The following is a 24,933-nucleotide window of genomic DNA, read 5'->3' on the forward strand; positions in this document are numbered from 1 at the left end:
AACCGTTGTTTTTCTTCCTTTAGTGACAGATGAAATTACCTTCTTACTTTTCATTAATCTACTCCATCACCACCACCAAAACAACAAAACTCCACGAAACTCACTACCCTTGCGATCACCTTCTCTCACCTAACCACCATTACGAAGTGGTGATTGTTTATAGTTGGTTAGTATTGTGGGGTGGGTCGATTTTTTCTTGTGTAGAGGTAGTTTCGTAGTTGGTTAGAATGGTGGGTCAGGGATGGGATGATTTTTAATTGAGTGGAGGTGGTGATGGTTTTATAGTTGGACAATTGGTTATGGTTGTGGGCGGGTCGATTTTTGGGTAGGTTGGTGGTTGGTGGTGGTGGTAGTGGCGGCAGCAAAAGTGGCAAGCATGGTTGTTGCATATGGTAGGGGAGATGGTGGTGGTGAGGAAAGACAAAAATCATAATTTCATGTGCCACTAACGGAACAAAACTAACTTTTTACAAGATTCCGTTAAATAGTAGTAATTACTAAAAAAAAAAATTATTCAACCTTGATATTTATATAAATTTCAGACAATCTAGGTATTTGTTTCAAAAAAGTGTTCAAAATATGGTATCTATGACCAAAAAAATTTCCTGTTTGGAGAATGATTTGGTCCTGGGTCCTCCTCTAGTCCGCAAATAAGTACATGCACCGTGCACATATAGAGCATGAGTATTGTGCACCCAAGTGCATAATCCACGCTTTCCCGTTTGACGTTAATGACTGATGAGTGCTTCCATTTGTAATCTTTGAAGACCACTCACAGAGTCCGTCACCCCCAACACAAAAAACACTAAAATGTCAAAACTTGCTAAATCCACCACCACTTTCCTCTTCTCCAATTCATCTCTTCTCCACCACTTTCACCTCTTCTCCACCTCCTCCCTCTACAACAACAACAACAACAACAACAACAACAACTCGAACAACAACAACAACAACACCAGCAACAAAGATGACAGTTGGAACGACGCCTGGGAAACAGCGTGGCTTCCTGACAATCTCTCCGGCAAAAACACGCGCAGTCCTTGGGAATCCGACGTTAATTTCGGCCTTATCCCCGACAACGCCGACCCTGAAACGAAAGCATTTGTTGAGGACATGAATGACAATTGGGAGAACCGCCGCAACAAAAGAGATAACCCAATTCACAACGAGCAAATAAAGCAGGAACAAAGTAATAATGATAACAACAATGGCAATGTTGGGTTGTATAGTTTGGAGAATGTTAAGAGGGATTATCGATTGAAAAAGCAAAGAATTCATGCTGCTCTTTGGATGAAACAGATTGAATTGTTAGATGAAGCTAAATTAGGTGGTGGAAATGCTGATCATATTGATAGGCTGCTTGATAGCTGCTCTGAGTAAGTTTTTTATATGTTCTTTTTTGTGCACACCAGGTGTTTGTTTTAATGTCTGAGAGAGTGTTTGGAGATTTTTTAGTATTCTTTGGTACTTGTCAAATTGGATTGGTTACATCTTTTTAATTGGGTGTCTATATGATGTTTGCTTTGATATCTGGGGGATTTTAGTTTTCTCTTGCATTATTGTATGCAATAAAGTACGGATTGATGGCAGAATTCGTTAAGAGCTTGATATTGGCTGAAGGTGATGGAGAATTTACATTAGATTAAGCCTGTGTTTGGTTTTGACTGTTTGAGAGAAAGTGTCTGAAGTGAATTATTTGCTATTTGAAGTTTAGTGGAAGGATGTTCAATGTCGAAATTTCGTTTTCTTTTGTTTGGTTTGAGATTCTTTTCTTTAGCAGGAAACTATTTTACACCTCTAAAAAGTAATTTTCACTCCTTCAAAAAGCAAAAGGTGGAAAAGGATTTTCCTTTCAACCAAACACACCCTTAAGGTGAGTATTATTAACATCACAATTAGTCAATAAGATATACCTTAGTATGACATGCCAGGAGTTTTTTGTTCTACCTTTCATTTTCTTTTAATCTTAAATAATGTTGGGATATTTTAAGCTTGTATAATCTGTTTATCTGTTGTAAAGCAAAAGTGGATTTGTTTCATGTTTCTTATATGAACTGAAATTCAGTCTTACAATCTAGATGGGATGATCTCAAGTGCAACTTTTTCACTTATTACTCCTGTCTTATTTCCTTGTACAATGCACCTTTTCGAGCCTAATCATCTTTTATTTTTTAGAGTCCTGCTTCTGAATGTGCTGTCGTTGCAGGATATTTGACTCTGCTAGCAATGATCTGAATGACACAAAAGTTCCCAGCACTTCCGAGTATAAAAACAAGCCTGATGGTTGGGAAACAACATCCAAATCGGAAGATGACAATGTATGGGAAATGTCACAGAGAGAAGAAGATATCCTTATGCAAGAATTTGAGCGTCGAATGGCCTTTTGCAAGTTTCAGGTGCGCTTATATAACCAGCATGGCTTTATTACAAAATAGTGATCCATCAGCAAAAAAACATAGAAAATAGTTTTCAACCATTTTCTCTGAATAGGATGTGTTCTTTGATGGAGATCTTCTCATGTGAATGTCACTGGTTATGTGATGACCTAGTTTTCCTATGCCCTACATCCTCGATGGTCCCTTAGGTGTAAGCATATATTAGGTACAGTGGCTAAATTTTGCTATGGAGGCAGTTTTGAATTTTCAGCTACCCTCTTTTTGCTTTGATTCAAACGACTAGCCTCGATTAGTAGCCAACCAGGAAAGGCTCCCACTTGCATCGCAAGTCTTTCAATGAATCCTCTCTGAAGAAAGGCCAGTGCTTTTTCTTAATGGTAGACCCTAAGCCCGTTGATTAGACGAGCTCAACCAGATGTATCTTAACACATGTGAACTAATTGTACTCTGGATGACTCGAGATGATGAATTCGGTGTCTAGTTGGATGGTAGAGCATGAAATATCGATGTGGCTGAACTTGAGTTTAAGTTAGTCAATGCCTTAGTTTATATAGGAGATAAGCTTATGTTTTATAGGAAATAGCCTTTTGTGCACGCGATGCGTGCGATGATATTTTTAGGCCTAATACTACTTAGTAGACAAACTGAAAATGCAAGTTAGTTTTTAAGTTCACCTCCATTTTGTGAATAAGATTCTTCCATGTTCTTTTTATGTTGTTATTCATTTTTGTGATTTTGAATAGTTTTTTGTTTCTCAAGTCTTATATGCACATGTTCTTTTATAATCAATATGATGTTCTTTACTAAATGTCGTCATGTTCTTTTTTTTTTTTTGGTTTTATTCATTTTTGTAATTTAAAATAGTTTTTGATATGAATTTCACTAATTTATCTATGATCCCAAAATTGTAACCGAAAAGTATAATACAATTTCAGTTTTTTTTCCTTGTCTAACTTCTAAATTCAAAATATTTAAGAATTTTCATCATTTTAATTTTTTCTCCTTTTCTAAATGTTCACACTTTGAGTTTCAATTATATTTGAAAGGAATTTTAAGTTTTTCATACCCATTTTGGTATTGAGATTCCTTTTGTAATTTAGAAAGGGAAGGGGGGCAAAATAGTTGGTTCAAAAGAGGACACCGTTGCTCCCCCCCTTCCCTTATGTAATAGAGATAAGCTTATGAATTTTGTTATATGCATCCATCAACTCCTATTCAAAATGGTGAACCCTCTTTAAAAATTAGTGGATTGGGAATCTTATGTCCACCAAACTTAAATAAAGTTAACCAAATTCAGATCAATAATGCCTCGCCAAACCCCCCTCTTTCCTCCTCACCCTCTTACCAGCTTCTCTCTCCTACGCTCATCTGTCTGCCATCACTCCATACCGAAATCTGATGTATTTAGTTGCCAAAATGGTTATGAAAAAAAGATCGATTAAAAAGCCAAACTATTAGCTGCATTAGTCAAAGGTGGTACCTGTTGCTAACCCAATCAGAGGCACTATTATACCTTCTGCTAAAGTACCTTTTCCAAATCTGAAATTAAGATGTGCCCGTGCTGATGAATTAAGACGTGAAAGTGTTTAATTTCAATATTATGATGATAGAGGAGAAGCACTTGAGGGATCCTTTTCTTAAGCAAGTTATAAAGGTCTATTGTGGGCTCTGCATTTGAGAATTTTGTCCAAGTTTGTGATTTCCCATTTGGAATTATACCTTACGAAGAAAACACCTACTTATAAGCGCACCAAGTGCAATGACTTTTATGCAGTTCAGTCAGTTTGTTGTTTGTTGACAATGATTATTGATATAAACTACTGCGATCAGTAGCTCATAAAATTTGATAGAATAAGGGGATACTGAAGCTACTTGAATAGTGAAAGCAATAGTTAAAGTTGTACCTCTATTTACTTCAGAACCTCACTTCACAAGAGATATGTCCAGACTCCAGAGTCCTTTTCTAAGCCAAGGTTTACCTGATCACCTTGTAAACTTAGGTTGAGTGATTAAGTATCCATGTTAATTTACGTCTTCAGGTCTCCACTGTTTATTTATTATTCTTTGGGTGCTGCTTCTTTTCACCTCTTGTTTGGAGAAGTAGGGAGTTGACGTTTTTAGGTGAATTATATTGATATACCTCTCCTTTTGAGTGACAACCTGCCATGCATAAAAAAATTGTTCATCCTATTTTGCGTGATTGAATTTATCTGTTTTTCAAGATTTCACTTTACCTGCTTCTGTCCATATTTACAGATAGCAAGTTTTATCAAGACACACATATTTAGCCGGAGGAGACCAATTGACGGATGGAAATACATGATCGAGGTTATAGGACCCAACGCCAGAAAAGGTAAAGGTAGTGTTTCAAGGTTACCAGGTCTTGCAGATCCTGCAACTCAACCATTCACGGAGGAAAGAACACCAAGAGTTGGTGGTCGCCTCACCTCGCGTAGGGCCAGATAACTCCCCCCTGGAAATCTTCATGAAAGTGGTCGATTGATCCATATACCTGATGTTGAAACTAGGACGAAATGACATGGATCAATCTAATCATCACTTACCAAGTCCTGCTTGCATCATTATACTTGGTAATCTGCTGCAGCTACTGAAGCTGGCATGACTACCCTGTCAACTGACACATGACCCTCATATGTGATCTTACTCCTTCGTTACCGTCCACAACAGATGCTTCCCCAGTTCTCTTTCGAGCTTCCTTTGTGTGACCAAACAATATGAATCATGTTGGCAGAAGATTCCAATTTTCTGTATTTGTGAGTTATATGTATTGATCCAGCCATCCAAGGATAGGTGATTAAGAATCTAGTGCTTAGGTTTTTTCTCTTTACAAGAATTACAACCAGTGCATCTTTAGGATATCTGATACTCTTGCTGGCTTATATAATTCAGTGGTAAGTTTCATTGTAGATTGTCGAGCTTAATTCGGAGTAGGCATTGTCCAATTATCTTTCAGGATCCCTGCTTTCGTACTCGAATCAAATGATTGCTTTGGAACTATTCGTCTTTAACGTCATCTCTTTTACGTGGAGGTGTTGGGTTCGAAGACATATAGGTCATTGCAGATCAGTAGCTGTGCCTCAATTTTCATACTAACTTTGCGATTTTATTTGGATACATGAAATATTTTTTCACTTACAAATATTTTAGTGGGAGAGTTGGGTTTGGAGTATTATGTTATAGTTTGTAAAGGAACATGTAGATAGTCAAAGACTCAAAGGTGAATATTGGAGACTGTTCAAGAACAAGTGTGGAAGGACTAAGGAGTATACATTGATTGAGCTTCATATGAGCATCAAAATCAAGCACTTGTTCCCGTCAAAAAAAATCAAGCACTTGTGAATAACGGTAGTGTTTTTTTTATGCAAAAGAGGGGGTGAAAACAAGCCCTAAACAAACTAAGAAACAAAGCGGGGAATAGTACCTTCCATGATGTTCTTACGAAAAAGTGACAGTATAGAATGCGGAGGCTTATTGTAATACATCACATTCTCAGCTTGGACCACCCTTACATTAGCTAAATTATCTGCTACTTTGTTTCCTTCACAATACCAATGAACTAAATGGAATTCTCAATCAAAGGAATGAATCAGCGGACGGCGTGACTTGATCAGATGATAGCATTCTCCACTATAATGGTTTGCATGTTACAAAGCTTTGATACATGCTTGGTTATCCATCTACAAAACTAGTTTGGGGATGCAGGGATTCTTGGCTATTTCAAGCCCAAGTGCAACAACAAATACCTCAGCCTTATAAGCAGAACAAGTTCCAAAATTAGCTAAAAAGACTCCGATGAAAAAGTCCAACAATTACAACTATAGTGTTAAATCTTAATAAAATCATTAATATAAATAGATTAAGAGAAAGAGTATACATGTTAAATACTCCTCAACAAGTAAGGAGGAAATCTTCCCCTCAAAAAAAGTTGGGAGGAAATCACTAATATCTTCTTATTACAACCTAATAGTAGCAAAACTTTCCTATAATGTTTTTACTCTTGTACGTTACCTCTAAATATGTCACCCACCTTGTACATGCATGTGCAATGCTAGTGCTAAGGCATAACCAAAGCAAGGTATACAAAGGTGCACCTGAAGGAAAATCAATGTTTGATTTACTGAATTGCTATTCGACCACCTGAATTTTTTATATTAATGTCCTAAATACGTATTTTATACTATATTCATATTTCTTTCCATTTCTTTTCCCTCTATCTCCCCTTCCCTCGCCTCCCCTTTCCATTTTACTAACGTCCTACATCCATATTCTGTTTAATGATTTTTTTTGCCTCTAATAATAATAGTACACATGTATTAAAATGTCTGTAAATGTCATTTTACACAAACAAATGTCAATAAGCTATTACCAATTAGTTAATTTTTACCAAACACATTTATAAAAAAATTTATCAAATCAGCAGTCAAATATACTGAACAAAAAGTAAAAACTCTAACAGCTAAATTCTATTTGCTAAACAGGACCAAAAGCTACCTCTAAAAATTATTTCATCGAACACTAAAATTAATTTTTTCAAAAGCTGCCGGACGCGTCCATAGTATTAAAATGTTGCAACTTCTATCATAAAACCTAGGTGTATTTCAAACATGATACACTTAATGATATTTTCTTGCTCATACTCATCTAGAGGACTCCAACGTGCAAAATAAGCTAAAAAATAGAAAAACTTTCAAATGAGAAGAAAATAGTCTTGAATGTATGGATAGTAAATACTTTATGTGCCACAAAATAAGTGACACACTTCTACCAGAAACAAATATTCTATGAAAATAAAGTTCAATCTATCCCAAAAAACAAATATCAGATTACATAAATACCTTTTTGAAGAGGAATAACAAAAGTTTAAGGATCATAAATTAATACTATTCGTTATATACAGAGAGAGGGGAATATTTCAGTTACAAAATTATGCAATAATTGAACTTCAATGTACAATGAGAATACTAAGAGGATTTAAGAGTGATTCGTGAATTAATTTGGGTTTATTTTGCTAAGATTAACAATTTCACTAACCTTTATGACGTTGCCTTCTGAAGTCCGACCTTTGAACTCCATTGCTTGTTTCGTATTCTCCAACTGCAATAATAAGATGATTAGAAGAAGGAAAATTCGCAAGCCATTAATTATGAAGTAGAAGAACACTTTAATGTTCATGGTAGATTTCAGAAAGGAAATGGATGGGATGAATGGAAGCGTGGAACTTTCGAAGTAAGTATTGAAACTGACATTATTAATTAAAACCTTACCTCTAAATTTATGGAAACATAAATCATTAAAAAAACGTTAGATCATATGGTGAATCACTTGGAAATCCTTATATGAGGTCAGTGGTTCGAGTCCGGACTTCATCACATTTTTTTTTTCAATAATGACACACTTCACTTAGTTGACCTTTTAATATATTTGTATCGATAAATAGATGATTGGGGATGGTAAGTGGACAACACTTCTAAAAATTGTACAATAAATTCTTTCACATATTGGGCTGAACCCATAAAGCCAAAACTAGTATATTACTATTAGCAACACACAAAAACAAACCCTTATACAAATCTAGTTGAGCCCATGAATACTAGGGTTTTGGTATTAAGATAAAGACGCTATAAAATCTTGCTTTAGAAACCCTACTCATCTTCTCTTATTCGTTTTCTCTCTCCTCCATTTTTTTGCACTTGCCGCCTCCGCAACTTCACCCACTACAATTTTAAGCTCGCCGACGGTGAGCAACCATGGTCCACGTCTGTTACTATCGCAACTGTAAGTTTCCATTTTCTCTCTCCTCCATTATTACTCACTTTTCATGTACCCACATGAATGTTTTTTTTTTATCCTAGATTGCTTTAAGATATCAATTGATGAATCTTAGATTAGTTGATGAAGTTTTTGTTGATTTGATCTTGTAATTAGTAGTTGTTTAAGCAAGTTAGCACATTTTGTATGATTTGATAACTGTAATTTGACGTATTGATTTCGATTTCTGTGTTTGGTGTTATTGTTTGATATGATCTATTGAAGTGTTACAATTTTGTGATGCAATTGGGTTTTTGGAACATGTTAATGGGTTTTTGTTGAATGATGATATTTCATGATTAATTTGAGTGAAAGAGGGAAACTTTGTGGAGAATGTAGGGGGAAATTTGATGTTTCTGGGTAAAAAAAATGAGTAATTTGTTGTAATGTTGATGATTTTAGATGGGAAGACGTTTAAGAAGCCGCGTCGTCCTTATGAGAAGGAGCGATTAGATGCTGAATTGAAGCTAGTAGGCGAGTATGGTCTTCGTAACAAGAGGGAACTATGGAGAGTTCAGTATGTATTGAGTCGTATTCGTAATGCTGCAAGGCATCTTCTTACTTTGGATGAGAAGAACCCTCGTCGTATCTTTGAAGGGGAAGCTCTTTTGAGAAGAATGAACAAGCACGGGCTTTTGGATGAAGGCCAGAACAAGCTCGATTACGTGTTGGCATTGACTGTTGAGAACTTTTTGGAGAGGCGTCTTCAGACACTCGTCTTCAAGTCTGGTATGGCCAAGTCTATTCACCATGCTAGAGTGCTCATCAGGCAGAGGCATATTAGGTATAATACCGACTCTTTATCTATATTCTAATTTCAATTATGCTTGCCTGCTTTGCAGTACTTGTTGATATACAAGTAATATGGGTCTATCTATTTGTTTAGTGATAATATTTGCTCAGCATTTCATCTCGTACCACTGTTCAATCATAATGATAATCATGAATGTAGAGGTGTTGCTCAAATTTGTTGCTCAATTACTTCTTTCGTGGAAAGTAGTGACCTTGGCATAGAGCTGATGGTCTTGGGAAGCTTTAGGGTGGTGGATTTGAAGCTGCTGATGTTGAATAGAGTGATTATCCCAACAGGCTTTATGGGTTTGTTTCTCCTGAGCAGGGGCATGGTTTTGAAGATTTTATGATTAGAAACTGTTCTTCTCGAGACTCATTACATCTTATCGAATGAGACAATGGTGATGTGAATTCAATTTGTAGGTCTTCTAGGGATGAAGTGTATCTTCTCTGGTTATGGGAAAAGATGGGCGTGCTTGAAAGCATCGTTGAGATGATAATTGGGTTTGGTTACAAGGTGGATACTGGAGATGATAGCTCTATATCTCGCGGGGGGGGGGGGGTTGAGGATCTTTGGAGGTCATCAATTTTGTAACCTACTTGTGGAGTATATTGGCTGATCCTCTGATATAATACTTGAAAAGAAAATACCATTTTGGAAAGGTTGTTTAGTAGTTACATTGACTTGCTGTGTCATCACCATGTTAATTGGGAACATATGTGGTTTTGTGTTGGGTTTAGCAAGCCAACTGTGCCGCCACATTTTGCTGCTGAGTGTGCGTTATGTTATGGCAAACAATCTGGTCTCTTAGGTTTAATATTGTGATCATCACCTTCAGGATTCCATTGTCTAATTGTTTGATCTAAGTGTTGGATTCATTTTGATGGCTATTAAGGCACATGGAGATGGAGAAATGTTATGAGGTTTATAATGGAAGACTGATACTTGGAAAAGATTATGTTGTAATGTTTCCATTTGAACACTTCTATTACTTGAAGTATTTTCATTTCGAGGGACAATATGTCATAAGAGAGATGTTTGTTCAAATTCAAGTTTTGGGGTTGTGTCTATTCTTGGCAAATTGGAAATTCTTGTGTTTTCTTGAACTGGCATCGCACTGATCCGAATAACCTTCTTTTTCCTAAAGAAGTATTATAATGTTGAGCAACTGAAGCTAATCACTTGTTGACCCTACCTTTTGAGCGAGCCAGTGCCGTTTACTCTTGATAGATCTGAGTATGCAACTCTGCCATAACAGAACTCTTAGCGTGTGCTTTCAATGAAAAAAAAATTCGCCGCCTCTAGAAGCTAAACAACTTGTATCGTATTTATTTTGCATATTTGTGTTGTGATTCCGACTTTAAATTGTTCTGTTATGCGAAGTGCAAACCCTGGTATTTGTGAAACAGACGTCATACATGTAATGCAATTAGAGATTAGGGTCAAAGAGTCCTATCATTCTTGTTATTTGAGAAATTAGATTATTGTTTGGTTAAATTGTCTGACACGTCATTTTTATGTCAGGGTTGGGAGACAGGTTGTGAATGTTCCTTCTTTCATGGTGAGGGTGGACTCCCAAAAGCACATTGACTTCTCTCTCACCAGTCCCTTCGGAGGAGGCCGCCCTGGTAGAGTGAAGCGAAAGAACCAGAAGGCAGCAGCAAAGAAGGCAGCTGGTGGAGATGGTGACGATGAAGATGAAGAGTGAGCTATATTACCAGGCCCTTGTAGGCGTAGGCTTGATGAGATATTTGTTAGTACCTCTACCGAATCTTGAAATATGGCCCTATTCTCTTGAGAGATCAACCAATTTTCTTGTTTCAGTTGACTGGTTTTTGGTTCCTCTTATATCTTAGGAAGTTTTGAGTGCTTGCTTTTGTTATGTGTTCAATCTTTAGAATATGACAATATGTTCACCGTATGTTACTGTATTGTGTTCTTACGGATTCAATAGAGATTATTTACCTTTGTTTACAAGGCTTTCCATACCACGTGTGGCATTATTTCAATCATTTTTTGTCGTGGTGCTGCAATTCGAGTGATCAGAAGTCGAATTGTACCAGCTTGCCTGTATCACTCCTATTCAGAAGGCCTAGCTAGAATGATGTTATACATATGGCAATCTTTTACTTGATGTCTTAGATGGTTCGTTTATATCCTTGAACTTTGTGTTCTTTAGCCATCAAAACTCTAGCAGACTATTGTTCACTACTTTCCTCAGTTTTCTGCAAAGAAAGACACGAATATGTGGCACGTTTTGAGACAAACTAACCATCAATTGATACGAATAGCAGCGACACAAAACCATGGAGGCCAAAGGAATGATTGTGGTGAATGGAGGGAGATTGCCCTGTTCGAAGGGTCATTATGGTTGTAAGGTAAGAAGGAACTCATTTTGCTATTAGTGACGGATCCAGAAATTTCTCATAGTGGCTGCACATTAAGTAAATATGTCAAAATGTGGTTTCGGGAGATAGAATGATGTTACACTAGCGTCGATTTCTTCAGGGAATGTCAAACACCAATATTACAAATTGGCTAACCTTTTAAGCAATTGTTTTCCTTTGTTTCATCATTAAATATTGCTAAATCTTCAACCTAATCTGGTATGCTGGAGCAAATAGTGATTAACGTCAAAGCACAGTTTAAAGTTCTTGGCTCCCAAGGTTGATTTTTATGACAGCATTTATGCATAAAATAACAATTTTATCGCGAGGTATATTGTGCACACAAATCAGTAAAGATAGCTTCTATTCGAATTAGATTGTTTGCAACTTTGGAACACCAAGTTGGAGTTGTAATGGTAAAAATGTGGTTCATTATTCTTGACTTTGTTACCACTCACGGCTCACCAAAAGACGTGAAGCTAATTTCTCCTATTTAGTAGAAGAAAAAGAAAGCAAGGTTACTCTAAATAGCTTTATGTGATGAGTATTTACCTTATATGGCTTGTTTGGTAGTTGGTATAAATAGTGTTAATGGGAATAAACTTGTGAAGAAAATCATTGTTCATTTTCATGGTAACGCTAATAAATAGTGTTAATGGGAATAAACTTGTGAAGAAAATCATTGTTCATTTTCATGGTAACTCTAAATAGCTGTAAAGTCTTTATTTTTCTTATTAAATTTTCATTCTCGTCAAATACCACCTTGTAGGTGGTGATGAGGTGGTAATAAATATTGCTACCCCTTGGAGGAAAAATCACAAGTTTAGGGGTGAGATTACTTTCCCATGAAGAGAAGGATACAAATTTGGGAATTGACATTGTCTCACCATTTAGATTTTAAGGGTGTTTCCTTGTAACATTAACCTTAAAATTTATTTCCATTACCATCATTTATTAACAACTATCAAACATACCGTAATTGTACACTCTCCCAATCAACGAAGCTCATTATCATTAATTCAATTCTAGTTGCTCCCATTTGGCATCAGTTGGTGCTCTTTCCGATTCCTACTACTATTGTGAACAAGATTGATGGTATGCTCGATTTTTTGGTCTAACTCTCAAGGTCCAGGGATTCATTGGCGCAAAAGGGATATTATTCATCGCCCTCGAGGGCTTGGGGGATTAGGGATTCGTAATGTGGGAGCACTTAATGAAGCTTTACTAATGCTGAAAGCTTGGCGAATTCAGCATCATCCACAGTTGCTCATTTCCAAGGTTTATGACTTGTCCCGAACTCATGATCATGCTCGGCCTCATCGTTTCAGTAACACTTCATGGGGTTTTCGAGGAGTGTTTCGGGCTGCGCAAAACCTTACTCAGCCAGTGTGTCTGGAAAGTTGGTAATGGTAGTCGCATTCTGGCGTTGAAGGATAAGTAGGTTAATGGTCACACTCCGGTCCTGCGGGATGACATCTTTCTAATTGAGCCTGCTCATTTACGAATTGCGGATCTTATTCTCCCTGCAGGCAGGGGCTGGGACTGGGATACTCAAAAAAATTCGCAGGCTCTTTGTTCCAGCTAGCGCTCAGCAGATTACTAGTATGCAACTGCCTATCTTCTCCACTCCTTATGACACTATGTACGGGCCACTCAAGAAAACAGGTGATAACACTATTAAGACTAGATAGCTTGTCTTACACCATCAGCCAAATGATATTTGTAGCATGACATCTCCTTTTCCTTTGCGTTTCTTTCGCATTGTCTGTAGTTTGAACATCATTGCCGAAGTGAAAATTGTTTCTTTGGAAACTAAGGCATAATAACATTGCGACGACTACAAATCTCTTCCATCGCGGAATTGGGACAAATGAATTATGCCTCATATGTTTAGAGGAAGCTGAAATGTGTCAACATTTATTCCGGGATTGCGCTCTTGCTTTAGAGGCATGGGATTCGTGGGACATGGCTGACACTATGGTCCACAATCAGCCTTCGCTTTTCTCTGACTAGTTGGTTCATCACATCCTGCTTGCTAAACAACATAAGAATCGTTTATCTTCTTTTGTTGGCATACAGTGGACCATGTGGATGACTCGTAATGCTTAGGTGTTTCGACGTTTCGTCGCTCTAGAGCTTCCATTGAGGCTCTATAACACAATGTGGTAGAGAGTAGAAAACAACATCTCATATTCTCACAAAATCAAGGTTGGGCGCTTGGTGCTCCATCACATTCTGCTCTCCCTCCTTAATATGTAATAGCGGATTTTGGTTCCTCATCTCCACTTGATCTACCGGTTTGTATTAGGATTGATGGTTCATGGAACAAAAGGATGCATCGAGCGTGAGGATTGTTATAGGTTCCGCTTCTCATGTGCAACAAGGTCAACTTATCCGGGCCGCTTCCGCTATCTAGGTCCAAGCTAGGGCTTGCTTGTTAGCTTTGATTTGGGCCCAAGCTTTGGGGTTCTCCCATGTTATGGTCTATATAGCTTCGCATCCTCTCATTTGTTCTATTGGTTCCAATTCAGCACCGGATGTGTCTATACAACACAATATTCTTGACCTCCGCAATATTGTTGCAACGTTCACTGGGTGTCGCATCATGAAAGTTAGTCGTCAAGAGGTTGCTCAGGCTACTTCTCCAGCACACTTATGCAGGACCATTAGTTTGTTTTTGTTCTTGTTTATGTTTGTTCTCATTGTAATGTTTTATGACTTTATCTACCGTACAATTTCCCGATGTTAAAAAAAATAATCAACCAGACCGTAAATAACTAATTTGACAGTATCAACACTTGTTATTGTAGTAGTTATCAAATGTTTTTCTAAATTTGTACTGCTGTTAAAGATAGTATAACTTGGCCCCTATAGCTCAGTGGTAGAGCGTCAGTCTTGTAAACTGAAGGTCTGTAGTTCGATCCTGCATGGGGGCACCTGAACTTTTTTTTTGTTTTTGGAAATGTCCTCTCTATGCTTAGATCTGCCAAATATTGATTCGACAGTCCAATAATAATCCATTAATTAAACATTGTGATGGTTGTGGTGGTTAACTGCTTATCAAAGACACCGTTGTTTGGAAATTGTGGAGTCGGATATGGTAGTAGAAGATGTTGGAGTTATTATGTACTATAAATCTATTTTTTCTCTTGTTGCTTTAGTTAAGAATAACGATACAAGGGTCAATTATATTTAACTTATTTTATTTATTTTATCTTATCATAACTTTTCTTATTTTCACTTTTCTTATATTATTTGAGGTAAATTTATCTTATTTGAAGTAAATTTATCTTATCTAAAGTAAGTTTATTTGAACTTATCTTATCTTATCTAAACTTATTTTCTCTAAATAAGTTCAAATAAGTTGAACAGAACAAAACCTAAATTTGATTCCCGTTTTCGATTTACAATAACTCAATTGAATTTGATTTGCGTATGTATTCAAAACGAACTTCAAATTTCTTTAAATTCAATTAAATATAGAATAACGATTTTGGATACAATCATAAAATCTAGTAAATTAATTATTCATTCTTTCATACCTAATGAGCCATGAAACTTATTTTAAAATAAGGATTTTTTTTGTCCCAAACTACGTACCTTTAACTTTCAGGTTTTTTGCGAGAAACTACCTTATTCAAAATTTGTTATCTCAAACTACCTTACTTTTACCATTTTATTGTTGGCATCTATCTTATGTCGGTTTTCAGCGTTGACTTTTTTTCAGTTCAAAATTGTGGGACAAAAAAAAATCCTTTCGGAAATTGCTTGACATTCGAGTACACTGAGAGAAGGATGATTATTTCAATTTTAGTTTAAGTATTAGAAGAGTAATTTGATTGTGGATTGGTGGTACAAATTGTCGACATAGATATGAGAGAGGGATAGAGCCTAGGGAAATGGGAAAAATAGGGGGATGAAAAGTTTGATATTGCGTGATATTAAAAAAACTAGAAAAAAAAAGTCAACGTCGGAAACAGACGTAAGGTAGCTGTCAACAACAAAATGGTAAAGTAAGGTAGTTTGAGACAACAAATTTTTTATAAGGTATTCTCTCAAAACCTTCACAGTTAAAGGTACTCTAGGACAAAAAAAAATTAAAATAATGGATTAACTTATAAATACTAGATGTAATCTTCACTCATATACCCGGATGTACCATACAGTGTACCATGTGTATCGTACGCCGAACACTAATTTTTGCTAATTCAAAATCCTGTTTTTGAGTACATTTTCTCATTTATATGGTTTCAAATTATCTATAAATGGGCCAAATAATAGCATTGGGTTACAATGGTCACGATACACCTGGGTGTATGATAAAATGTATACAAATATATTAAAAGGTGTGCTTAACAAGGTCTATGCGCCACGTGTCATCCTCCTTCTCCCACTAGAATTTTGCCACGTGTATAATTAATCGACAATAAGACAAATGATCTTTATTTAAAAAATACATATGCTCAAGCCCAACCTCGAACCCCTGACATTATGTAAGAATTTCTAAATACTCACCATCTGAGCTAACACCTTTGAATGATTCATATTTCCACATAATAATGAATATGTTTGTAAATAATTTAGTAATGTGACAGTCAATGCCTACTTGCAGCCAAGTTTGTTTTCTTATTTGTTTTTTCTTTGCAGTCATCCCCTTGCTCCATCTCCCCTTTCAAAATTCACCATAAATGTTATACTCCTCTACTTCGTAATTAATAGGTCAGTAGTACAAATTATACTTGCTATTAATCGAACTTTAAAATTATTGTTCGAGAATACAGATTAATTAAGAGATGGAGTTCAAATGTCAGACGGCAACGCCCATAAAGAAGGTCATTAAACTTATTAATCTTAGCACAAATCCATTGATTGTATATATAATTTAATTCTCTAATCACTCCCTAAATCCTGTTAATATTCTCATTGTACATTGAAGTTCCATTATCAATTTAGTAATTGCATAAGTTCATAACTCAAATCTACCCCTCTCTCTATATATATGCATTGTATGATCTCCAAACTTTTGTTGTTCCTCTTCAAGAAGGTATTAGTTAAGCTAGCATAAGTTTTTTTTTGGTTTTTTGGATAGATGGAAATTTATTTTTCAATTCTCTTTTGTTTATTTAACTGATTCGTTTTTTCTTGTTTTTTTCATTTTGTCTGAGAATTTTCCTAATCGATCAACGTTGCAAGGTAATATGTTCATTTTCCTCTCTTTTTCCTTTGGTATAAATTTAATAAGAACACATGTTTTATCTTTTATTTGTTTTTTAGATAGATTATACCTCAAGCGTTTTGAGTAAATCAATCCACTTTTATGTTTATTTGTATAGTTGTACTGATACCAGTGTATGAAGTAGTTAGTTATGGAACTAACTGGATATGTAGCGTAATTCAATTTGGTCATCATGTGGTGTTGGGTTAAACGTTGGGTAAGTGGGTAAAACAAGTCATGCAATTAAAAAAGTTAAAAAGTTATGATTATGTTAATCAATAACATGTACTTTGGTTGTGAATTTGTCTTTAGTTAACCAATGTCAAAGTAATGATTATTGTTTTGACACGCACTTGACAAATCTCTATTGTCCTACTGAATTTCGGTCAAGATTATCCGTTACATAACGCAACTTACAAACTACATGGTTTTACAAACGACAGAAAGGAAATCACACGATAAACAATGGTTTAACCATACAAAAAATTAAACAATATCCCTCTAGGCCGGGCAACGTCCGGGTCACCCACTAGTTTATATAAAAAGTGGCCCACAAGCTTTACATTAATTCTAAGGATTGAACAAACCCATATTATTAGGAGTTAACTTCCTGAAGTGATAAACCTTATGATCAACATAATAACAAGACATAGGCTGTTTTGTTCAACTTATTTTGACTTATTTTAGAAAAAAAAATAAGATCTTATAAGATAAGATAAATAAGATGTTAGACACATATAATAAACTAATTTATAATATTAGCAACGATAAGATAAGACAAAATAAGTTGAATTAAATGGATTCTTAAAAAAGCATTAAGAAACATCAACTCAGCTAAACATAAACAAAAAAAAAATGTGATAATAGTTTCAACCATTTTTGTTTTGTGAGATCCAAAAACCGTAATCCATATTTTTTATTTGAAAGAATTTTTTTATTGGAATTCGATATGGTTTTAAAAACTACAATTCAAGGTGCAATTTGTATTGGACTTTTCGAATTTTGTTGCATAACTTAAATTCTCTAGTTAATTTTTTTAATAATAAGGAGAAAGACTCTGTTTAGACTTCAACCTACATGATATCCTGGTATAGCATTTGCTAAGAGGAAAAGGCAACAGGAATTTCTATCCCAAGTATTGCAATTGGACTTGAAATGATTCAACCTTATAACCCTTAGGTTATAAAACGAATCTCAAATCAACTACACCAAATAAGCTTTGTTACCTACCTTCTCTAATTGATTATAATCACAAATCTCAAATCAACTACACTAAATAAGCTTTGTTACCTACCTTTTCTAATTGATAATAATCACTCAATTGAGAGAAAAGTCGCGCAAATTAATATGTAAAAGAATCAAAACTCATTGTTGGAATGAACTTATTTTAATTTTAACCAAATTGTCTGTCATACTCAGTCTCACACAGACTTCAGCTGTGGGACTCCACCTCAAAGACTTTAAAACCAGTAACCTACCTCTCACGCCATGTCAATGCCGTATCTCATTGCCAACTGCCACGTTTTTTTCCTACCACTTTTGTTACTAATCAAATTATTACTATTAGGATTTTTTTAACAAGAATAATATATATTTTTGTTCGTTCTATCGCAATAATACAAATTTTTGATTATTTTTCAATAATACAAACTTTTGATCAAAATTCCTCCAATAGGACAATACTAGTTATTAACTTATCTTAGGAGATAACAAGTTGAGGTAAGTTAGGTCGGTGGAGAGTTGAGGGAGGAGGGAGAAGGGAGAAAGAAAAAAAGATCATTTTGCAATTTTTTGACCTATTTTACAGGTTACAAGTCAACTTGACCTACTGCAAGAATTTTGATGTGAAGTTTATATTATTTAAAAATAATCAAAAGTTTGTATTATTGTAGTCAAAAAATCCTTATTATTATTATATAGTACTTCCTCCCTTTATTCAATATCTAGTCCTTTTTTGTTTTTCATCTGTAGATCTACTTATTATGCTTTGTTATTTATTTGACGAAAGATATACAATAATTTAATCATCATTAACTCACACAGTACTGTCTTTCATGCTTTCTATCACTCTTAAAAGATAATAAACCGAAACTAAATAGACTCACTTTTTTACACTCTCCTATATGCCTTAAACTATGTATCTACTTAGTCTACTACAATCATATAGATCTTTAAAAGAAACGGTGGGTAAGTGCAAAATGCAATTTATATGCAGTACATGTGAAAGATATATATCTTTATCTTAAATTAAATTTAATGTGCTTTTTCATCGTTATCTTAATGAATTTGACTATAAATTCTCATAGATATATTTGACAATACAATTAATTTTTTTCTTTCTTTTACCTCAAAAAATAATTATTATATAAATTATTTTAAAATGTGAGATGTTTTTCAAAACATAAAATTGATTTACTATTAAAAGACTCATATGGTATGTACAATATAATTCAAACCTAATACATGACAAATAAACTTGCTCAAAAAAATTCTAGATACGAAGAATCATCACGATGGGTATAGATATTATTAGATAAATATATTCTTCTCAATATATAAATTTAAAATATAAATTTGTGATATGTTATTGAACATATTGATAGTCAAATATATGCCTTGAAAGCTATAGAATTATGGAAAAACAAATGAAAAGCTTATTTTGACACAATGGGAATAATAATTGTGGATTACTCTTGATGCTCTCTAATTCTTTCTCCCTCTAGAATAATATGCATTATTTTTATTTTTCTATTCTAAAATTTCAATTTGTTTTGACATAGAAGATATGTAATTATCCGTTCGTCTCCCTCCCGATTTATTTTGGAAAAAGAGATGACAACAAAAAAGAATATCTTTATACTTGTATTACTTTGTTTGTTTTTATTACGACACCATTTCTTTTAAAATTTACACTTTTCAACCATTAATATCTTTATTTATGAATAAATAAAAATTATAAAAAGTTGATAATTATGTTGAGACAGATGTAATAAGATCACACACGGTCACATTTTCTTGATTTATAAATCATGAATGATGGTCAAAGTCAAATCTATCTACATAATACAAAATTACAAATTGTGTAGATTAAACATATTTAACAATAGTAAATTAAAAAGAGATGAAAAGTATTAGTTAAACTAAATTTTAAAATTTTGGACAATACATATATAATACAAAAGGTGACATAGAACTTGCTTTTTTAAAACATATAATTGAGGGAGGGTGTAGTAATGCAAAGGTAGAGGTTTTTTTGTAGAAAAATTGGAGAATCAAGTCAATCATAAAAGCAATGATGTCACAATTGTGACTTCAATTATTATTTTACCAATTAAATTAGTTACTAAAATGCTCCATATGGACGAGGGGCATTACATTTTACATGGCTGAAAGAGGTGAAGAATAGCTATCTTTTAGAAATAAGAAGAGCAGCAAACCTTTTTAGTACTACTAGAGGTTGGCTATACATTTTACATGTCTGCTTTTCTTGACTTTCGAGGTCTGATATCTTACATTTGCAATTCACTTACTTGAAACGAGGAAGCTTAGTTTTTCAGATTTCTCGCCTTAAACTAAGAATTTCAATTGATAAAGCCATATTGAATAGAAAAGCAAGAACGGAGTTGAAGTATCTGTAAGAATAGTGACTTGAATGGTGCCTTGGAGGTGTTTGGTAGAATGCGTGAATAAGAAATGACATAAGGCTGACTTTGAATTCACATATCTCTCAATCTATAATTGATTTTGAGGTGATTAAAAGTGGAGGTAATAGCTTGTTTAAAGAGCTTTCCAACGATAGGTCATATGCCCAATTCCGATGAGAAACCAGAAAGTTATGACAGTTTTACGAAAAACTGACGAAACTGTTTTCGTCCTCGCCCGGTCGGGCGCGTAAGCTGTTCTGGGAAAGTTGGGGACCGCCCGGTCGGGCGGATTTCGCCCGGGCGGGTCGGCGGATAACGCGGAAACGCGTTTTTGAGCGCTAAGTATAAATAGGTTATTTGTACCTAGGTTCTAAATGCCGAATTAGCCTAAATTCTCTCTGTAATTTGGTTTTCCTCACATAATAAAATATTATCTCCCTCTCTGCCGTGGATGTAGCCAAATTGGTGAACCACGTAAATTTGTTGTTTGTTTTTATCGCTTTTTGCATTCATAATTTGTTTCTCTCTCACGTCCGTTATAACAAACTGGTATCAAGAGCTTTGGTGATCGATCTGTGTGAGAAAGATGTCTGGGGTGAATGTCGAAATCGATAAATTTACTGGGGGGAATAGTTTTAGTCTGTGGCAGATCAAGATGCGGGCGTTACTGAAGCAACAGGGGTTGTGGGAACCGTTGGCAAAGAAAGCATCAACGGATTCAATCACCGCTGAGATGGCCGTTCTGGAGGAGAAGGCTCATTCAACGATTATGTTGTGTCTGGAAGATGACATAATCACTGAAGTCGCGGAGGAGGAAACCGCATCTGGTCTGTGGTTGAAATTAGAGAGTTTGTATAAGACAAAATCTCTAACCAACAAGTTGATGATGAAGCAACGTATGTTCAGCCTGCGTATGCAGGAAGGTACGTCTCTAAGGGATCATCTAGATAAACTGAATACTATCTTGCTAGATCTGAGAAATATTGATGTTAAAGTAGATGATGAGGATGCTGCTTTAATATTGTTGGTATCTTTGCCTATATCATATGAGAATTTTGTGGATTCTTTTATTGTTGGGAAAGATAGTCTGTCATTAGAAAAAGTAAGATTTGCTCTGCATACTAGAGAGATTCGTCATAAGGCGTCTGGTACAGGTACAGGCGATCAGGCTGCTGGATTAGTAGCCAGTAGTAATGGACAGGAGAATTCGGGGAAAAAATCCAGGAAACCGTTTTCGAGAGGTCCTAAATCTAGTGATGTCTGTAATTACTGTAAGGAAACGGGGCATTGGAAAAGGGGGTGTCCTAAGAAAAAGAACAGGAGGACAAGAATGAAGGTTCTGCTGCTCTGGCAGAAACTGGAGGTGATTCTGAGGAAGATCTGGCCCTAGTAGCTAATAGCCAGTCACATTGTAGGGATGTGTGGGTTTTAGATTCTGGAGCGTCTTGTCATATGTGTTCGCGTAGGGAGTGGTTTATGAACAATAAACAGGTTGATGGAAGTGTTACTATGGCCAACAGTGAGGTCTGTAAGACAGTTGGTATAGGGTCCATCAGAATTAGGACGTGTGATGGCAAAGTCTGTACTTTGAATGATGTTAGGCATGTTCCACAGGTCACAAAGAATCTGATTTCACTTAGTCTGTTAGACAAGAAAGGGTTCAGTTTCAAAGGTGAGGGTGGAGGGTTGTATATCTACAGGGGTTCAAAGATGATTCTGAAAGGGGTTAAACAGGAGACATTGTATGTGTTACAAGGGTCTACGTTATCTGAGTCTGGGGTTGCTACATTGGCTGTTTGTGATAGTGTTGAGAAACAGGTGGAGCATAGAGGCACTCTAAGTTGGAGTGGTGGTTCACGTCAGGGAGAAATCTGTCAACACTTACAATCTGAATCTGAAATTCCGTGTTCTTTGTCATCAAAGGGTCAGTCAAACTTGGCTCCTGGTCAGCATGAAATCTTTCGGAACTCTTCCTAAAGGGACGGTTGTGAAGACATGGTGGGTTTTGCACTGTATGTCGGAGAGGTGAATATTTTGGGCTGTCCAAGGAAGGTGTTACTTGTGCTAGGAAAGAGTATAAGGAACACATCTGTTCGAATCTGATTCCACAGGGTAAGTTCCAAGGTTGCTTGGACTTACAAGCTGATCGTGATTGTTAATTGCCCTCTTGGGGCAATTCTGGGGTCCTTAGGGACTAATCTGGTCTGGTTGTCTTTTGGGACAAATCTGGTGTTGGGAGATTCTGGGCGTTGTGATCAATGCATCTGGTTTTCTGGTTTAGTGTGAGAGGTTTCAAGTCAAGGTGGAGATTTGTAAGAATAGTGACTTGAATGGTGCCTTGAAGGTGTTTGGTAGAATGCGTGAAGAAGGAATGACATAAGGCTGACTTTGAATGCACATATCTCTCAATCTATAAATGATTTTGAGGTGATTCAAAGTGCAGGTGATAGATTGTTCCAAGAGCTTTCCAACGATAGGTCATATGCCCAATTCCGATGAGAAACCAGAAAGTTATGACAGTTTTACGAAAAACTGACGAAACTGTTTTCGTCCTCGCCCGGTCGGGCGCGTAAGCTGTTCTGGGAAAGTTGGGGACCGCCCGGTCGGGCGGATTTCGCCCGGGCGGGTCAGCGGATAACGCGGAAACGCGTTTTTAAGTATAAATAGGTTATTTGTACCTAGGTTTTAAACGCCGAATTAGCCTAAATTCTCTCTGTAATCTGATTTTCCTCACATAATAAAATATTATCTCCCTCTCTGCCGTGGATGTAGCCAAATTGGTGAACCACGTAAATTTGTTGTCTGTTTTTATCGCTTTTTGCATTCATAATTTGTTTCTCTCTCACGTCCGTTATAACTGTATCATTAGTGGAAAAAATGTTGTAAGTCACAACACAACCATTGCGTTCCTTAAAAGAACCGAATCGGTAAATCCTCGAAATTTTGAATGTGCCCACCCTCCCCGCAAGCACTCCGACTCAAGGAGAACGAACCGGTTCATCAACAACAGTGTCCGAAATTTTGTAAGGATTTTGGCTGCTGGGGAGGAAACCCCATATTATATCAGCATCTTTTTTTGTTTTAATTTTCGGGTCCACTAAACCTGAAATCCTAGATCCAACCCTGGGTATACTAGGCTTTTATTTACGCGACGTATGCATCGATTGCTTGGATTTGTTCATGAATTTCATCTAAATATAATTTTCAAAGTGTAATTTATAATCATTATAGTACAAACTAATGTAATTTATAAAATGATTAGAAATTGTGATGAACATTTAGATGGAAAGTCTTATAGTCAAAACAAATTGTAGTTGTTTTATGTATTGTTACACCATAAGATATAATATGACAGTTGCATTTAATAATTTCTGATTCACCAAACACTTCCTTTATTGGTTGTTTGGCAATATAATAAAACCAAAACTCAATAAACACCATATAAAATATATCTCTTTATTCATATGATATCGCTTTTCACTAGAGCGTTATCAAAATATTATTATCATGCATAATCTTGTTAGAAAGTTTATAATAGTATAAACCAGGCTGGCGAAGGTACTGAATTGTGGTGTTTGTGTCATCTACGTATTGAAGAATGTAAGTAGGCCATGTTTTCTTCTCCCTTTTGGAATTTTGAACCTAGCAAGTGGCATGATGGTCCCTTAAGATTTTTGTTCTCTCTGGACCACAGTAGTACACTACAGGCTAGAGCCCACTATCAACATTTCATACTTCACTCATTATGGTCTATGGAGCAACATTTTTATTTTCTTTCTTTTTCAGGTGGAAATAGAATATCTATATAGTTGATTAGATTAATGGGATAAAATTCAAAACGGAAATTTCCTCGAGTACCCTGAGGTTTGACGTAATTCTCAAATTGATCTTTATAGTCGGAAAATTGCTCAGATGCTCCTGAACTTTGTGTTTCAGCTCAAAATACTCTTATCATATACCGAAATTCAATCATACACCGAAATTCAAGTGTATTAATTTATAAAGATACCCTTAAAACTTAAACTTTGAACTTCAAAATTTAATAAGAATATTTTGAAAATTAAGCCAAACCTCAAAAATACGTCAAGAAATTTCCCAATTCAAAATGATAACGCCATGTACTTATATATATAAATTCCCCAAACGACACTATCATCTTTTCCCTTATTATTTTGTTCTGACCGACGAACCCAAATTAGCAAGCTTAGGTAGGAAGTCTTACTCAATAATTTGAGTTTTATAAGGATATTATGATGATGTAGCGCATAGAAACGGTAATGAATTATTGAATTGTATGCGAGTGATGCGAGGATATTATACCACTAACATGACTAGATATATGTCACATATTATTAGCAAGAGCTGCTCAAAGATAATGGGGGACCGGGGACCTATGCAATTAATTAATTGTGTGCACATCCATATATGAGAAACTTGTGGTAAACGTTTCACAACCGCTACTCATAATCTATTCCAATTGCTACCTACTATTATAATCACTACCTTATCAAACACTCATAATTTCTTAAGTAGCGTTTCAATCTTGTCCAACTACTAACCTTTACATCAAACGCTAGTGTCAAACAGGGTCTTAATTTACTTACTTTCTGTTAGGAAATCAGGTGTTGTAGTTTGATTATTGCGGAACCGAAAATCAATGAAATAATAA

General features: G+C 35.6%; 2 protein-coding genes, 1 long non-coding RNA gene and 1 other non-coding gene across 4 annotated transcripts; all 4 read left to right on the top strand.

The window, feature by feature from the left end:
- The first annotated feature begins 686 nt into the window (after positions 1-686).
- Positions 687-5,323, top strand: LOC104897943 (protein GAMETE CELL DEFECTIVE 1, mitochondrial). The gene is made up of 3 exons (XM_010684920.4): positions 687-1,376; positions 2,207-2,396; positions 4,653-5,323. Exons 1-3 carry the CDS (start codon positions 811-813, stop codon positions 4,860-4,862), a joined length of 966 nt encoding a protein of 321 aa, XP_010683222.2. The 5' UTR covers positions 687-810; the 3' UTR covers positions 4,863-5,323.
- A 2,709-nt stretch (positions 5,324-8,032) lies between these two features.
- LOC104897944 (40S ribosomal protein S9-2) lies at positions 8,033-10,995 on the top strand. The gene is made up of 3 exons (XM_010684921.4): positions 8,033-8,192; positions 8,628-9,009; positions 10,543-10,995. Exons 1-3 carry the CDS (start codon positions 8,165-8,167, stop codon positions 10,724-10,726), a joined length of 594 nt encoding a protein of 197 aa, XP_010683223.1. The 5' UTR covers positions 8,033-8,164; the 3' UTR covers positions 10,727-10,995.
- A 1,282-nt stretch (positions 10,996-12,277) lies between these two features.
- On the top strand, positions 12,278-14,200 carry LOC130591726 (uncharacterized). Its single transcript, XR_008969781.1, has 2 exons — positions 12,278-13,070; positions 13,177-14,200. It is a non-coding gene; the product is annotated as an uncharacterized LOC130591726 (long non-coding RNA).
- A 69-nt stretch (positions 14,201-14,269) lies between these two features.
- TRNAT-UGU (transfer RNA threonine (anticodon UGU)) lies at positions 14,270-14,341 on the top strand. Its single transcript has one exon. It is a non-coding gene; the product is annotated as a tRNA-Thr (tRNA).
- Positions 14,342-24,933: the final 10,592 nt, after the last annotated feature.

The sequence above is a fragment of the Beta vulgaris genome, chromosome 6 (assembly GCF_026745355.1).
Source record: "Beta vulgaris subsp. vulgaris cultivar EL10 chromosome 6, EL10.2, whole genome shotgun sequence".
NCBI classification, from domain to species: domain Eukaryota; kingdom Viridiplantae; phylum Streptophyta; class Magnoliopsida; order Caryophyllales; family Amaranthaceae; genus Beta; species Beta vulgaris.

Coding starts and splice junctions, on each gene's coding strand:
- LOC104897943 (XM_010684920.4), top strand. CDS start 811: ATGTCAAAACTTGCTAAATCCACCACCACTTTCCTCTTCTCCAATTCA. Junction 1,377..2,206: donor CTGCTTGATAGCTGCTCTGA/GTAAGTTTTTTA, acceptor CTGTCGTTGCAG/GATATTTGACTCTGCTAGCA. Junction 2,397..4,652: donor TGGCCTTTTGCAAGTTTCAG/GTGCGCTTATAT, acceptor CCATATTTACAG/ATAGCAAGTTTTATCAAGAC.
- LOC104897944 (XM_010684921.4), top strand. CDS start 8,165: ATGGTCCACGTCTGTTACTATCGCAACT. Junction 8,193..8,627: donor CGTCTGTTACTATCGCAACT/GTAAGTTTCCAT, acceptor TGATGATTTTAG/ATGGGAAGACGTTTAAGAAG. Junction 9,010..10,542: donor ATCAGGCAGAGGCATATTAG/GTATAATACCGA, acceptor TTTTTATGTCAG/GGTTGGGAGACAGGTTGTGA.